General features: G+C 30.5%; 1 protein-coding gene across 1 annotated transcript in view; it reads right to left on the reverse strand.

Moving 5' to 3' along the window:
* Positions 1-1,592: 1,592 nt before the first annotated feature.
* Positions 1,593-19,083, reverse strand: part of LOC139516989 (uncharacterized) — a 37,510-nt gene continuing 20,019 nt past the window's right edge. Inside the window, exon 2 of the mRNA XM_071307511.1 lies at positions 1,593-9,902. Coding sequence (XP_071163612.1) covers positions 8,860-9,900 — 1,041 coding nt within the window. The 5' untranslated portion in view covers positions 9,901-9,902 and the 3' untranslated portion in view covers positions 1,593-8,859. The remainder of the gene's footprint in view (positions 9,903-19,083) is intronic.

Here is a 19,083-nt window from a genome sequence, read left to right on the forward strand (position 1 = left end):
TTCGGATGAGATTTCACACATCAAAGCAATACAGAGAACACGAAGACAAGATCTAGTGCAATGTCTAGAATTTTAATTCCCCCCAAAAAGAAGCTTGTCGCTTATTTCGTAACAAACATAATGCCCTCTCATTTATAATTCAAAGTTTTTGACTACTAGTATGCTGATTGCATTTATCACTTTGAAGTTAGAATAAGTAAACATTAAGCACATATTTACTATATACTTTATGTCCAACCTTAACTTCATTTTATGTAGTACATAAACGTATCTACATAATGAGTCTATACATCCTAGTTGAAACGATACTTATTGTAATAATGTTTTTCATGTATGCGATATTTTTTATCGGTAACTGTCTTGTCTATCCTCTGTCATTAAAAAAAAATGTTTTATTTTCATATTCGGTACCGTTTCAGGTCTAACAATTTACTTGGCCGATGGTTTAAAACTTATAGTAGGTTCCCTTCCTTTTTGAAACACCGAAGACTGAGTCACCACCGATTTTCGATTGGTTTCTTTGGTTTTCTATGTTGTGTTGTGTTGTGTTGTGTGTGCTGTTATATTATTTTGGCCATGGAATTGTCGGTTTGTTTTCTACTTATGAGTTTGAATTATCTGTATTTCAGCTTGTAACACTGTTTTACCATTCAGACTATTTGAATTCATCTCTTGTTCTTGTCGAGTTTCATGTAACTTGATGTAGTTTTCTGTTGTGTTTTGTTTATCAGCATTTTTTTTTACAGAATACTCAAGACGTTTTTCATCCTATGAAAAGCTATATCAATATCGTAAACCTATACCTCACAGTTTCTGTATTTGTTTTACAACATAACATGTATATGTTTAGCCAATAAAAAAGACACATGGTCCAAATAAACTATAGATCTTTCAATAATTCTATGACTCCACTATCTACAGAACTGTAGCACTGAGGCTAAAATAAAAGGAATAACAAATGTTAAAAATGATTTTTTTTATCAGGTCTTCCCCCGATTGTTTGGAATATTTCAAAGACACATCATTTAAAATGGACTACTAGACCTTCCCATTGTTTTAAACAAGTTTAGTATTGTTTTCGGTTCATATTTTACCGTTCTGATGTCAGAATGTACGCAAAAAATATGCATTCTCACTTTTCTTTAAAAAGAACGTTCACAAAACAATTTGAAAACTGATCAAAGATACTAGGCTTATTTTAAATTATTCCGGATGCATTTCAAATCTAAATATTTTATTGGTTTTGTCAGCTAACGATATTTGGAATTTCAAATATCTTGGCATCGAGCATCACTGAAGAGACATTTACTGTCGAAATATTCATTTGGTGCGGTACAATTGGTACCGTTAATGTAAAAAGTTGTGACAAGTATGTATAAGCTCATCTTTGCCTTGAAAAAAACCAATCCCATGTGTTTCGAATGAATTACCTTCATGAACAGTTAAGAAACAGAAAATGGCTGTATCTATAATACTGCATGTAAGCACAGAAAAACTGACTACTGTGGTGGCGAAACCCTCAGCAATGACGAGTCCAAGTGGCTTAAAAAAACAAACCTAAAGGAGTGCAAATAAGTACACAAATACTAGTAATCATAAGGTATAACTTTATTCAACGATGAAACATGAAGCTACATATGGCAAAATAATTGTTTTACAATTCGCCAAACAAAATATAAAAGTAGCACTCTATATCATGAAAACTATTTCACATTGTTGAGATTGTTTACTCCCTATTAGGCATGCATGCAAACCAAAAAATAAAGACACAACCGTATCAATGTTGTATGATGTGCAAATGCACGACACTGTTACCAAATTGCAAACTTTTCTGGTATTTATAATACAAAAAGTTTACAAGATGTAGAATGCTTGATAAAACTCCACACAAATAACAAAATACACACATGGTGGTACCTGCCTTATACATATCGTTCGAAAACAAAGATTTTATTCAATTGCTTTACTTGAATAGACAATAACTCTATCACAAAACTGTCTGATTATACAGTACTTTTATGAAACACATTCGATCATGTTATTTATTACAAAAGTAAGATGGAATCTAGCAAATGATATAGACAATCTAGATACCGATACCTATTACTTTGGCACAAGTTTTTATAAAATCAAATGGACAACAATATGTTAACGATCTTTACAAACAATTTTTTTTATAAGATTGAAATTTTGTATTTTCAAATTATTACATAAACATCTGTTCAATTTTGATTTCCTCCATCTATTAAAGTCTTAGTAATAACATGAAATGGTATTTTGGATTGAATTGTATTCAGAAAGTACCAATCTGTTTAAATTGTATTCAGAAAGTACCAATCTGTTTAAATTGTATTGTTTTTGTTTTTGATTTTTTCGGAGAATTGAAAGGTAAATTTCCATGACATTCATCAATCAGAAAAACAAGTAAAGGAATGATTTTTTGCAACAAAATTTCAAATCTTTTCAGAAAATTCATATGATATTCGCTATGAAGCCTGTTAGAATTTTCCTATCCAATTTATAATTACAAAAGATTTTTTTATCGGATGGTGCTATTAACAGACTATAGTAATTGCAGTACTTCTAGTAATGTATATATAGTTTCATGTTGCGATCAGAATATACATTATTTTGAAATAAATTCAGGTCTCCAATTATTCATTTAAAAAGTAGAATAACAAAAATACCGAACTCCTAGGAAATTCCCAAACGGAAGGTCCGGAATCAAATGGCATTAAATTTCAAATTAAAAGATTCACTAAGTTATGAACTAATTATATACTACTGTAAATATTATTAGGCTATAATCATTTACAAAAGTAATTTCATATTTGTTTTGCATATACAATGTAATTGCTATGGAATAAAAGGTTAACATATTGTTGTCTTATAAATCTTTCTATATTAAAAATAGATTTAGTTCATGACTGGAATTCATGTTGCAGACATTTCTTCATTAAGACATTTTGATAATGTAACAAAAAATTCATACATTTCATTAACCAGTACAACCTTAATATTAGTACCTTATCAGTACATATAATTTTCATTCGGGTAAATAATTTGATACAATTTGCAATATTATTTCAAAACAAAATGCATGGTCGGATTAGGTAAATCACTTTGATTCGTTGTTTTGGCAGATGTATCCATTTCAAATCAAACAATAGACATGGGAAGGTTAAAGAAGTGAACTGAATTGTTCAAATATTTCACAATGTTTTATACAAGTTTATTACAGATTAAAAAATATTGGTTTTCTAAAAGCGATTTAAATTTACCAAATGGTCAATACATATAGTTCAGTATTTAGAAACTTAAATGATACTTCGAACCCTTATTCTGACTATTTTATTTATTGTGTCTGTTTAGTTAAACCATCAATGTCAATATAACGGAATTTGATGAGACTGCCATCAAAGTGAGAGGGTTAGCGCTATAAAACCAGGTTTAATCCACCATTTTTTACATTTGAAAATGCCTGTACCAAGTCAGGAATATGACAGTTCTTGTCCATTCGTTTTTGATGCGTTTTGTTATTTGATTTTGCCATATGATTATGGACTTTCCGAATTGATTTTCCTCCAAGTTCAGTATTTTTGTGATTTTACTTTTTATCACTATATTTTTTTTCTTAAGAAAACCGAAAATTAAAATTTTGCAAATTCAGAATCCTGAACCCTGAATTTCAAGCGGTAGCATATTACTTTTTAGAATATCAGAAATGGGTAACATTAGAATGTGAAATAAAGAATATTTCTAGTTATTATGTCTAACTTTTTCCTCAAAAGACTCCCACTTCAAATAAATTTAAATTAGTTAAATTAGTTAAGTTTGTATTAATTGCAATATGTTTTGCAATGTTTTTGTATTATACACTTTTGGGTACTGATAAATTAATTTCCTTATTTTCATCCTGGACTGAATAATTATTTATTATTAATTTGAAGACATTATTGATCTTAAGTTAGGCTATATACAGGTTTTACAACGTATTTTTCAATGTTCAAATCATTTTAGTACATCTGAACTTTAAAATTTTTTTTTTGAATTGCCATATGTCACTAAAACTTGTTTATGCATTTATTGTCGACTAACTATATAATAAAACATCTTAATTTAAAATGTCTGCAACATGCTTTTCCACATAGAAAAGTTTTATGACAGGTTTCCTCAGATGAAGCAATATAACAAATCATCAAGACTTATAATGATTGACATATGTATACACATCTTCACATTAACTCATGATATCACAAATATTTAACTTGTATTTTTTTTTAAACAAGTCTAAATGCATAGAAATATTTTTGCTCTGGATTATATAATAAATTTATTATCAACAATGTTTCTTCTGGATCAAGAAATCAAATAATAATTTCGATTACCATTAACCATGAGTCTAAATAAAGTTGTCATTCAAGTAATGCAATGGATTAAGATTATCTTTTCATGTAAAGTAGATTTTGCATAGTTATGAAAGCTTCATTCATGTTTGGAATCTTTAAACATGCTTTAAGCTATAAAACCAAAATATAAATGCATGATTTTTACAACAATCTGAAGGCATTTGGTACTTTCTTATGCTGTCGGAAGATACTGTTCAAATATTCAAAGAATAATGCATTTGCTATAGTGTTGCTTTGCAACTAAGCTACATATTTACATATTACAAAAGATAAGCACATGAAACAACAAAATCACAATCAAAGACATAACTATTACCAAGGAGGCTCTAGCCCCTTGTTATTACACACATATTATGTTGTTTTGTTATTGAAATTAAGATCGATTCCACCACCTTACCAAAACTAAGTTCTTCCAGCCAACAATTAACCGAGATGTCTACAAAGCTTGAGCAAATGAAAGACGTTTTACTTTGTTTAATGATTAGTGAAAAGTTTTGATAGCGAACTAAAGAATTCATGTTACAGAAAGACCAAGACATTACTAAAGAGTCTATTTGAAACATAATATTTTAAATAATGTTTACCTATGTTGAATGCAAATATTCTTGAAAATCAAAATGCGATTTAAAAAAAATATATATATTACCATTTATTTTATACTAGTTGGGTACAAGTATTCATATTAGGTCCAAACTAAAATTTGTTTATAAATTTAAAATTTTGTTGTTGGCACTGTGATATATAAGTTGATTTGATAATTATGCCAAATATTGAAACATACTGAGGATTTGATAGGCTGATTATCTATTACATATGTTTTTTCATTTAGAATTTCATCTTATTGCTGATTACTATAACAATAACAACTTTCATTTGATCTGGATAAACTTAGTTTTGGTAGAGTAGTTATAATCAACAATCATTTCAATGTTTCACCGGGTTAAATAACTTCTCATTACATAAAGATAATTTGTGCAGCTATAAAATTATCGCTGACAATGTTAGAAGTTTTATAAAATAAATAAAAACTTCATGCAACATAATATGGCACATTATATCATATATGGAAAATTACTGTAAAGCACCTTTAGCAGCAAAAAAAAGTAATGTATATCATATAATTTCTAATAGAACTAAATAGCAAATTTCTTGGAAATATATTCAATTATAATAATTATTTGAGTAACATTGTTTTACAATGCACAAACATTAGTAGTAGGTGGAGGGGACAGCGGTCACCACCACAGAACTGTTGGTACCCTTCTTTATCCACCGTTCTTTCTCGATACAGTAAATATTCAGAGTTACACCCCTTTGACTGTTTGTCGATTTTTTAAGAAAACAATCAAAATAGCACCATAATCTAGGATTATCAACAAATAAAGAAGTTGCATCTAAATAATACGTTTCTTCTTAGCAAATTAATATAAGCGTATCAAACTTTTAATTCCAGTGGAACATAAAACAGAATACATTATAAAAAGATATTCATGCATTTAATGCATTTAATAGACAAAGACAGAGGACAAAACCTGCATTTGATACAATTGAAAAAATCACAAAATACAAGCATTATTGCACAAATCGAAATTTTTGTAACAATATATGTTTCAATCTAAATACTTTCTATAATATTGCATTACACAACCAAACAAAACAAAACATTCTATAGTCAAATTGATAGTTTACACCTAGAAAATGTATCATGAATACAAATATCTATTTATATTTAGTAATATGACAATACATGTACAAAGAAAACATTTTACATATAATTATGTGTTTGTAAATTGGCGAATTGCTGAAATTTAACATTGCATTTATATGTGAGCATTGGCACTTTAATTTCAATAAGATATGATGTCCGCCATAATTTGAAAAAAAAGTTATTAAGAATATTCGAAATTTAAAAGCTTTGACAAATTAAAGCCAGGTTTGACCTATAGAAACATAAAAATATGTTTATATATATACATGTATATATATATGTAGTTCTACAACTGAAAAATATGCAAAGCCATTCGAAAATATGACTATATTTACACATTTACAATTGGTTAACATAGTAATGAACAGTTTCAACAAATCTAAACATCTTTATAATATACTTTAAACAACATCAACATGAATGCCATTTGAGCAAGTCATTAATATATATAGTTTGACTGGTCCGATCAATCCGCTTCTCATATGTTTAAAACACATGTGATTAACATTAACACTGATAATATCGTCAGATAGTGATACAACTGAATGATGGAACAATAGGGGTGTGATTCAGTGTTAAATGCACTCAGAACATCATATCAATATGCACTGACTTCCAGTTGATAGGAGATCTCTCTTAAACTCATCATATTGAATGCTAGTTATTGTAAAATGCACTTGATGTGAATTGAGAAACAAAAAATCTACTCCGGGGTATATGAACAATACATATTATTTGGTAAGTTATCCATTACGACTGATCAATTATCGAATGAAACTGGTGGATGTTTGTACTATTTATTTTTCTATTTCTAAAACTATCCTTCCATTTTGATTGGATTACTAAAAGGGAAAACTCTAAACTGTGTGGAAAACTTGGACGTTCCTTTTTATTCCCAGACTTACTTTTGAAGCGAGAACATATTTATGACTGTCAAAACATCAAGATAAAATATTTTAAGTGATCATTGCGATTTTGATTTTTAAGTTGGATTTGAAATAAAAACACTTTGGGAGCCATGCTACTACTCAATTAGAAAATGTACACAAGAAATAACAAGTATATGCCGTCCAATGTGACTTTAAAATGATAGTGTCCACTTTGCATTACAGCAAATTTTTGTATTTTCAACATGATGCTTATTGATACAAAGAGTATCATAAATTGATAAACTCAGAAATATAAACAAAGATAACAATGGTTGAATCAAAAACCAAAATTCAGTCAATATATGTTTGTTAGACATTGCATTTGTCCATTATCGATAGTAGGGGCCCCTATCTAGCAGGCTAGGGTTTTGATTAAAAGTATATGTCCATGCAGTTGGGCTTGCATCAACTTGAAACTTAGTTCATATGTTCATTTTGAACTTTTAGAAGTGAACTGTTAACCAAATTAATGTTTTGAATGTTTAGATATCACAAATTATTTGATCAGTTTAGAGTTTTGGTTTAAGATAGTTGATTTCCAGTAAACCTAACGAATGTTGGTGTCATAAGTGTGTCGAGACATGCGAATCATTTTATAGTGCTCTGATGGAGTTTGATAAAAGGAAAAAGCATCTTTAAGAGAATAGTATATTCTGAAGAGTTTCAATTATATAAAATTTAAGTTTTGGCTTAAGAAAGTTAAGCATGAAGCTGTTAAATAATTATGATAACTTTGAAAAATATTATGCCAAGTAAATGTGTTGTCCCAGATTTCGTAGCTTACTTGTCAGCTTGTGTCAGATAGACAGTTGACCTTGTATATTTGTATATCTAATTTATGAATTTTAAAAATCAGTAAAAACTACTGTTGTCTGCAATTGATTTCAAATAAAATATACAGGTATCTAAAAGAAATCGGTTCAGACGGTATATTTTTTCTTCTTGATTGTAAATATGTTTGGTCCAAAAGCTGTTAAATCACTCATTGGCGCTTTAGCTTCATGTTATGAACACGACTTAATTTTCAGTAGGAGAGAATTTGAAAAATTCCAAACAAATGATGTAAAAAAAACTAGTTGAATAACAAGGACAGGCAATTGTTCATTGAATACAATCGAAGTCATACCTTAACCGTGACTTTGTTATATTTTAGTTCGTCAATAACAGCAAAATATGATACAAATATAGTTTTATAAAACCCTAAGCCTCAGGTGTCTTATATAAAAAAAACCTCATCAATGATACCAAGTTCATAAAGAAAAATTACCATTAAAGATTCTTACTATTCACACCAATCACAAGTGCTGATTCCAGATTATTGAAATAACCATGTCATATATGGAAATTTAAAATTAAAAGTTCTTATTTCTTGAATTGATTTTAAGAGGATGCAAGTAAAAAGTCCAAAATTATATTTATATCACTCAAGTTATCAGAAAAAAGGGTGAGCAAAAACGTTCCAACTATATAAAATTCTTCATGAATATTATCCCTTATAATCAGAATGCACACATACAAAATGTATACTGGCCCAACTAGGAAGAAATACGAATGTATCACATTTTGCTGCTCTTTGAATAAATCTTTGATTTACGGGTCTTTTCCCAAAAACCAAATAGGCATTAAATGCTGCTGTTCCTTATCAGTGAGATTGTCTGCATACAATATAAGTAGTTAACATGAATATAAAACCAACCGGATTTCTCGTGCAGGAAGACCAACTGTTACCAATCAGTCCATTCTTGCTGCCAATGGACGGAAAGTTTCCGTTTATTTTAACGCTAATACAACAAGACGACACTGATCTACATCGTCATAGTGATGTAGTTTGACTGTCACCGTTTGATAAATTAGGGTTTTGATGCATTAATGTTTCGATCTTCCCTTCTAAAAATTGAACTCTTTCTTTTAAGTAATGGTTCTCATATTCTAGTTCCAGAGCCCTCTTATAAAAACTACGCTCTTTCTCCTTTTTTGCTTCTCGTGATCGTCGTGCAGAGTCGTTGTTTTTCTTTCTTTTCTCCCAGTATCCATTGTCTTTGTATTCCGATGGTATGTTTGCCTTTTTTCTCTTTGAAATGATTTTTCTTGGTTTATAACCGGCAACTGTTACACCACTATTTACCATTTCGTCAATATTTATATCCAAAGGAACAGTAGGTGGTGAATTACCTGGTGGCCAGTCTTCAAGTCGACTGCCACTCCCACTTCCGCTTGCTTTAGAATCGCTGTCCGATTCTCCGAAATCAAACGGCGGCGGTTTGTTTTTCAAAGGATCTTCAGGCCGATTAGGAATACCAAGTTGTGTGAGTTTAGATTCATGTTGTTTGAAAGACTTTTGGGAATATGTTTCATCTGATGAACTAGTGACACTTTTACTCAAATTTTCATAGAGTTCTGTGGTTGAATTGAACGAACAAGGCTTCCACTTTCGATCGCAAATTTCTGCTTTTAAAGCAACGTTAAAATCCGGGTATTTTTCATTAGAGTAGTTGCCATATTTTTGTCTGAACTGATCATGCAGTGGCTTTAAGCTATCAAGATCATACGATGGTCCGAATATGTTATGCATTCGTCCATTTGGCACTTGAGCGTGAAAGGTTCCATTATTTTGTGGCAAATATGGGTAGCTGCTATGAGTTGAAAAGTCTGGCACTTGATTCTGAATAGACCAAGGCTCAATGGAAGGTGTCGATTGAAAATGATCCGATCTCTCTGCTTTAACAAAGGCAGATCCATTAGATGTAGTAGCACCGTCTGGCCAATTACATAAGAGATCATTATCACTATCCATTAACAATGCACCTGCCATTAATTTAGAAAAACTTTGCTCTTCTGCATTTGACGATGACATGCCTGAAAGAAAGAAAAAAAATGATGTAAATTAAGTAATGACAATAATATCACATCACAACTACAGACTTGTACATTGCAAACTACCTACTTCCGTGAATAAAAGGAGATATATGGTTAACGTCAACGCTTCAGCTATATAATGACACACATTTCGATAACACAGAAAAAGATCAAGATAATATGTATTTACAATACAAATAATGGAAAATTTGTACGTTCATTTGGTCAGTTTCTTCTGTGAAGAGTAATGGTAACTAAAATTCATTTACATTTGATTATCTAAACAGTTTTGTTTAAGGTCTTAATTGATAAACGAATGATACCAAAATAAGTCAGGTGTTTCTGGAGTAACCTTCATTTGGGTATGGTTGAGACGACCAAAACTGAGAGGCAATATAAAATGTAATGACACATTAACAATAAAGGTTTATTATCAAGAAAATAAATTCTGCCATCTGTGTGTGGTTAACAGACGATTGTAATCATTTTAATTTGAATATGTTACGTTTCAAGTTTTCCCCCTTTTTTGCAAGCCATTATATCAATTTTCGACTATTAATATTTTATTCATGATATTTTCTGTAGTCCGATGTTGTGTAAATATCTAATATCTTGTCTGAAATGAAATAAGTGTCGCATTATACATTGGTTTTGATACTGGCTTCTCAACACAATGACGTAAAAAAGTTGAACGTTTCCTTGTGATTTATCAATGAAAGTATTGATAGTTATTCTAGAAGATGCCAGGAAAGAGGTCAAGCAAAATTATGGAAAACGACTACTTAGGAATAAATATTGATATTCTGCGATGCAATTCTCAGTTCTAGAGGAATGGTCAGTGTAATAAAGACAGTTTTATAGGGATGTGTTCGGCACAGTCTATTATAAGTACTTTGCAAACAAGGAAAGTAATTAGAATTGATTGTTCTATATATGAATATCGATCTAGCACAAGTCGATACGAGAATTTAGTTCGTTACAAGGCTGTCACGGTTTCATTTTCTTCAAATATCTGCATCTTAACGCAGATAGTGCATCTCATCAATGTATTGGATTAATAGTTGTCGCGCTGTTGTAAGGATTTCTGTAGAGTGTATAGTGGTTTTAGAAGAGTTTCATCTTCTAGTTTGATATGAGGATAACATATAAGGACTTACGTTTAACAGAGCGGAATATTTTCTACAAAGACTGATTCGAAAGTTTTGAATAAAAAATAATCGTCCACTTTGAAAGAATCAGCCTCATGAAAATAAATTAACCTAAAAATATAACACTAATAAAATTGAGATATTAAAACTATAGAATTTAAAAAAATCCTGGTCTTCATTCATACATGTCACAAATTTTATAAATTATCTTTAATAATTCATTAACTTCTTGCCTAATTGAAATAGAAAAATAGTAGCTGTTGTACCAACTAAGGACTTAAGTACGTTGCATATTCAATACGCATATGTTTTATATCATGACGAAAAATCAATCTTCTACGAGCTGCATTTTGTTAGATTATACTGGTACTATGCACTTGATTGATTATCTCCTAGATATGTACATCTCCCATTCTGCAATATGACTAGATAGTTCGTTGTCTTATTTCGTTTGTGTGTAAGAACATAGAATATTTTGTTCTGCATGTCGACATAAGAAAACAATAAAGTCATGTATTCTTGTCGTTCCAATATTTTCTATTTCTTGACAGTTGTAGAATTATTAAAATTAAAATCCTTGAATGTCCCTCTGGTATCTTTCGTCCCTCTTTTACATTAGAATAGAAAACTTAAATGATTTGATTTTCATGATCACTTTATCAAGACAATTGTCAAGTTTATCAATTTCGCGATGTTGAAAACTCGTAATCCTTTGGATACACAAACTAAGAGAGAGAAGGGAGAGAAAGAGAAAAACCCAGAGGGAATTATATGAACTCCAAACGGAATGAAGCGGGTATATCGACATGATCATCGGTTTCGTGTTATGTATGTGTCAAACGCCATGGAATCCGAATTCAGTAAGTAATAGGAAACAATCGGCTAATTTACAGAACCAGTAATATACACCAGAAGAAGAGTATTGCAATGGTGTATTAAACACATATAACAAAAGAAGAGATGTATAGCAATGATGTATGAAACACATATAACAAGAGAAGAAATGTATAGCAATGATGTATTAAACACATATAACAAAAGGAGAAATGTATAGCAATGATGTATGAAACACATATAACAAGAGAAGAAATGTATAGCAATGATGTATTAAACACATATAACAAAAGGAGAAATGTATAGCAATGATGTATGAAACACATATAACAAGAGAAGAAGTGTATAGCAATGATGTATGAAACACATATAACAAGAGAAGAAATGTATAGCAATGATGTATGAAACACATATAACAAGAGAAGAAATGTATAGCAATGATGTATGAAACACATATAACAAGAGAAGAAATGTATAGCAATGATGTATGAAACACATATAACAAGAGAAGAAGTGTATAGCAATGATGTATGAAACACATATAACAAGAGAAGAAATGTATAGCAATGATGTATGAAACACATATAACAAGAGAAGAAATGTATAGCAATGATGTATGAAACACATATAACAAGAGAAGAAATGTATAGCAATGATGTATGAAACACATATAACAAGAGAAGAAATGTATAGCAATGATGTATGAAACACATATAACAAGAGAAGAAATGTATAGCAATGATGTATGAAACAATAGGCTTCTATTATAATAAGTACATCAGGTGCAATTATCATTTTAGAACAACACGTGGAATCAGAATTTATATGGCTGAAATCGTTAATCAATGAAAAGTAAAACTGTAAAATAGACTCTCAAACCAAGACCTAGTCAAACATAAATTACGCTAAAACAGATGGCATGACAAATATGGAAATAACAATTGGACAACATGCAAATAAATAAATAGAAAGTGCTTTAGAACGGATCATTTTATACGGATACTCTATGGTCCTAGACGGAAACGATTAAGAAGGTTATTATGTGGCTTTATATTGACTATTGCAACTCAAAGAAGTTGTAGTACATTCTGTGTGCTCATATCACTATCTAAGTTTTATGTACAAAAATGAATACTGAACGATGCATAATCGCTCTATGCGGATTCCAGAATGTGCAATGCAAGATATAAACAATTCTGAAAGTTTCCATGGATACGCAATTGTAAGAATATTTCCAAAGGAGATCAGGATTATTGAAAATTCAGCATAAGCTTAAGTTTAAAATAGACAATATGAAAATAATATTCAATAACTTGTATTTAAAGATATTAACATACGTTTACTAAAACAGACAGATGATTGTGGAATGAGCAGGAAAATAAAAATATTTCTTGATATTTTGTACAATTATATCGTGTACAATCTTGGAAATGTTCTTCTTTTCCTTATTTATAAACTTGGCAGGAGGTTTCACAATCTATTTATATATTTAGTATTAAATCAAACAAACACATGTATAGCTGGAAGAGTCGAACAATAAGATGTCTGACCATTCACCTTTTATAGGAGCATAACTCTTCAAATACTTGTAACAAATCAAATATTTTGACTTAATGAGAGGAAGTTCAAATAACCATGACTGAAATATAGCACATGCTGTTGGTTTTTTTTTTTTATATTTCTACCATGGAAAAAGAATTGTTGAGTAATTTACAAATAAACCATTTTTTATTCCCTATCTGCTGCACTAACTAGGACCGCTAAAGAGTATACGTTTTTCATATTCCTTAAATAGATTTTAAGTCGAATTTAATTGAAATAATCCTAAGATAATTTGTTCAAACATCAAATTTCAAACATTTAAATCAATGACAATAGCATCTGATAGTTACAATGCAAAGGAATTACCAAGAATTTCCGTCATGGTTTTAACATCAGGTACTGAAATTACTAATACAATTCACCAGTAAGCTCATAACGATAACAGTCCAAATAAGAATGGAAACAGAGAGAATTTGAAATTTTGATTAGATTCTTCTTTGGAATGAGTAATTGAAAACTACAAGTTTAGAGTATTGGAAGTACGGAAAGCATAAAAAGACAAATAAAAAAGAAGATGTCAAAGAGACATCAAAACCAGAAAGCTCATAACAATAACAGTCCATATAAGAATGGAAACACACGAACATACATGCCATAAGTTTTTTGCGATAGAATTAGAACAATCGATCAGATTCGTCCTTGGAATAAGAAATTAAAAACTATAAGTTGACAGTATTGAAATTACAAAAAAAAAATAAAGAAAGTATTGGAAGTACCGAAAGCATAAAGAGTTTAAAAAAAAGGAGATGTCAAAGGGACATCAAAGTCATTTTTAACATCAGGGCTAAAAGAAAACTAAGGAAACAGACTCTTTAGCAACGCAAACCCTAGCATCGTGTTACTTCTGTTACGTTAAAGATCACAAAAGAGCCTTAATAGATAAGGAAGCAAGAAGCAGGCAATAAAACATCATCATACAATACATCTTAGGAATTTGAACGTTGTTTTCCATTCGTTCTGTTAGTTAGTATAGTCTAACGTTTGATTGTACCACGTTTTATTTACTTTTTTTAATTTACTTAAATAAAAGATTTCGGTATTTTTGTTAATAATTTTGTCTCAGAGACATAGACAGCATTGACAAAAAGGAAAATCCGTTATAATAACGTTGCTTAATTCTGAACATATTGGTCTGTAATCAGCACAAAACTTCGTAATTTTCAGTAATGATTCAAATCCGGTATCTATTCTTAACACTGATTAGAGTAGCTTCCTTCATCGGAAAAATGAAAGCTAGTAGTTAATACATAAAATATGATATATGCGACTTATGTGTGTAGAAAACACAGGGTGGGCAGTCCCTACCACAGAACAAAGTAAAAGTTTTCCTGACTTCCGGAACGGTTCTCTTCTTCAGAAAACCCTCATAAAATGATAATTTTGATATATTAACTTGATCAGGAAATGAACTTTCTTATTCACTGATATGTAATGATTTTTTTTATTATTATGTTCAGAAGATGTTTGGACTAGTGCAATTATCTAGTAAATATTATTAAGATTCCGTGACCAAGTACGTCAACACTATACCAATATTACTAGTGAAAATTCTGGTATTAAGCTGCTTAACTATTTAATAGACAATCATTTATCAACAATCATTTATCAAAAGTAAAAGAAGACTGGTTTTGTAAGCATTGCACTGTTTTTTTAATCCATTCAAGTTTCATTTCATGGAATCATACTCAAAAATTAAGTTATGCCCTGCTGAAAGTTTTACTGTGATAAGTTGTCGAGGAAACTAAGAGTTTATTGTGTTCATATTGTTTTAAACTACATTGTTTCGGTTGCCAGAAGAAGATCGTGTTAAAATTGTGAAAAATTAGATACCAAGAAGGTTGTCTGAGCCATTCTTGACTCACTTTCTCTAATTTAATTGAAATAAAATGTTTTAAATATGGTTTTTTTTATGTTTAGCTTTGCCATGTATCAAACATGTCCACGATTACCTATCTGCTGATATAAGATTTATCCTTTTTATGGCTGCCATTCTTGCTTCTGAATATCCTCATGTTAACCCGTTAGTCCCAATCTGATTCGATGTCGTTCGATTGCTATTCATTGACTTGTTTGTCTATTTTAGCCTCGATACTTTAATAGACATCGATATGTTATCTTAATATTCGTCCTTGAGTAAAAGTTATTAAAATATTTTAATGGAACATTTACCCAAAATTAGATTTTAATTTGTTAGTTGGAAAAAAAATTGTCTAATGATTAAATTCATTTATAGAACCCAACCTATGATTCAATGACACTATCGCGTAAAGATATCACTTGTTTTAATAGTAGGGGTGACTTTTTGAGGGGGGTTTCTTGCTCAACGTCCAGTGGCAAAAAGTTCATGCATATTATGAATTATTTTTCGTCTTTTCAATTGTAAAGTAAATGGTCGAACAGTCTAATAATGTTATTCATGACAAGGAATTCTATCTTGAAAAGAAATTAATTTCAATTGTTTATCATTTTCATGTATTGTCAACATGAATACTCGGAAATAAAGGAAATAAATTCAGTTTCTTGTTCCTCCTCCTTACTCTGTATTTCCTATCATTTTACAAAGTTTAAATCTTTCAAATTCAAATTGAGTCTAAATTTTCGGTTAAAATCAAGCAATATGAATACAGCATTCTATTACTGGACGTAAAAAGCATAGTTAATATAACACATTTCGATAGTTTTACATCTGTTTCCATTGTCATTAAAAGTTTATTGCAGCTTTATAAAATACAAAATTAAGATCTTTTTATGTTATTTACACATAAAGTTTGATATTGAGATTATTGACATAATTTATGTTTTTAATTAAAGACAAATGGCACACACGCACTATAAAATGATCTATGGAAAGAAAGATCCAACTTAAGCACTTCAATTCGCATCAAACTAGTTTTTTGAAGAAACAAAAAAGATGGCATAATGGCCAGTACACATTGTGAATGCGTCTAGACGCATCAGTCGTCCGTTATATTTACAGTGACCCTAATCAAAACGTATATTGCATGCAAGTTGTGAATAACGATGCACGTTTAGACAATACTAAAAGCATTGAAACCCTCCATTAAAATTTGAAAACGGAGATATATTATATACGTCAAAGAGACAGCTCCAATTCAGTGAAAAGTAGAATCACAAAAATACTGAATGAACACCGATGAAACTCAAAACGAAAAGTTTCCAATCAGTGAACTACACAAAATTCTAACACTTCAAGCTACTAAATAGTCCCGAATCTATGAAGTTATCAAAATATGTCATCAACACAAGATATTTTCCAAGTAACTTAAAAACAAAAAACAAAAATCAAACAAAACAAAATATTAAGATATGGCACAATACAACTAGTACTGACACGTGGTATCTGGCTTGCAGTGCAGCAAGGTTATTGTAAGTTGTTGGAGACCTTAGCCACCCCCATTTTAATCAAACATTAAAAGGTACATACAAGAAAACACTTTGAGTTTAAAGTAACGGTATGGTATATAAAATAAAAACAAAAGTTCAAACAAAGCAATCATAAACATGTCGTACAAAACAGTGCTTTATCCTGAAACGTACCAGTATATAAGAAAGGAAAAGTCGTAACGTACATAAAAAAAATTGGCCTTGCCTATAGTGAATTTATATGGAGTTTTCGTCAAATAGATTAAGTCATAGAACTGTCGTTTTACATTTTAGTTTGAGTGACTCTTTTGTTAGTTTTATAGGGGCATAAAAGCGATTTGTATGAAGCGCGGAAGCCATTAATGCTATGAATATGCACAAGATCAACACTGTTGCAGTCCTATAAAATTACAAAAGACGTATTTCGTTCGTTTTGTTTAAAATGTTCATATGCATTGTTGAAATGTTGTCATAGAGAGCATGTGCAGTCACGAATTTTATTGGAAATAAAAAACCTCTTTTTTAAACCACGTGGATATTGTCTGACAATCAAACTAATGGAATCTTCCGAAACAACTACTATGTGTTTTTATTAAAGAAATGAAATGGGGATGATTATTAACGAAAATATAAATTTCTTCGACTGAACTTGAAAGTAATAATTGCAGTTTTTTTTAAATAAGAGATAGTACTACTTGTTAAAAATGTTACTTATATTACATGTTTGTTATTTTAATTTGTGAGCATTGTCACAATACTTTTTTTTCTTCATATTCTAAGTGCCATTGGCTTATGTCCAAGATGTTTCAAAATAACTGAAGAAAACAATTCGTTTTTATTCCAGAAGTGTCTTAAACTATACTTAGAATCATATTCAAAACAGTGTGGCTGTGGCTATTGATTAAAGACCTAAATTATCCCATTGACTGGGACAGATTGTGTGAACGTTGTCTGTAACGACCACTGCTCACTATGTCCCTTTTAATGACACTTAAACTGTGGGGTCACCAACGGTTCTCAACACCTAAATAAAGTTATTCGAAAAACTAATCAGGAATAACACGAATATAAATCAAAATATAAAGGTTATTCCTGATTGATTTTTCGAGTTTTTTTTTATTGTTAAAGGCGTTAAGAACCTTTGATGACCCTACGGTTTAAATTCTATAATAAGTAAGTAGTGAGCACTGGTAGTTACAGACAAACGTTCACCTAATCTGTCCCAGTCAATGGGACAATTTAGGTCGTCAATCAATGGCCACAGCCACACTGTTTTGAATATGATTCTATATGGTATCAAATGCATGTGTATAAAAAAGAAGATGTGGTATAATTGCACATGAGACAACTTTCCACAAGAGACCAAATGACACAGAAATTAACAACAATATAGGTAACCGTACGGCCTTCAACAATGAGAAAAGCCGATACCGCACATTCAGCTAAAAAAAGGCCCCGAACTGACAATGTAAAACAATTCAAACGAGAAAGCTCACAGCCTAATCTATATATAAAAAAATGATTGAAAAACAAATGTGTAACACATAAACAAACGACAACCACTGAATTACAGGCTTCTGACTTGGGACATGCACATTCATACAGAATGTGGCGGGCTTAAGTTTGTAGCGGGGTCCCAAACCCTCCTCTAACCTGGGACAGTGGTGGAACAGTACAACATAAGAACTAACTATAAAAAAACAGTTGAAAAAGGCTGCACTCATCAGATGGATAAAAATACAAGTACTACAAATACAAGTGGACGTAGCCGGGTACTTGTACATCTCAACAACAAAAAGACACTAAGTACAGATCTGAGAGTACTAGCAGTTACTGACAGAAATGTGTGTATATTTAAAATTTGCTTATGAGCGTATATGCAAACACAATTATGAATAAGGCTGAGAAGAACAACTTAAACATGAAATAATTTTGACTTTAAACAGATGTATGTGCTTATAAAACTAGTTACGTATCAATCTATATTCAATTTCATTTATACAGTTCCCTATATAACATTTTTTTCAAACTATGTTAAGCAGTAAGCAAATGTAAACTAAATAATGAATATCCATCAAAATTTTCTCCACTCGTTGGAAAACCCATAGAATTGATTTTCGGAATTCCCTTTATTATGGACTAACAAACAAAGTAACAATGTATATAAGTAAAATGTGTCACCAATAGAGTCAATTTGCATCTCTGTATTCGTG

Source organism: Mytilus edulis, chromosome 3 (genome assembly GCF_963676685.1).
Source record: "Mytilus edulis chromosome 3, xbMytEdul2.2, whole genome shotgun sequence".
Classification (NCBI taxonomy): Eukaryota; Metazoa; Mollusca; class Bivalvia; order Mytilida; family Mytilidae; genus Mytilus; species Mytilus edulis.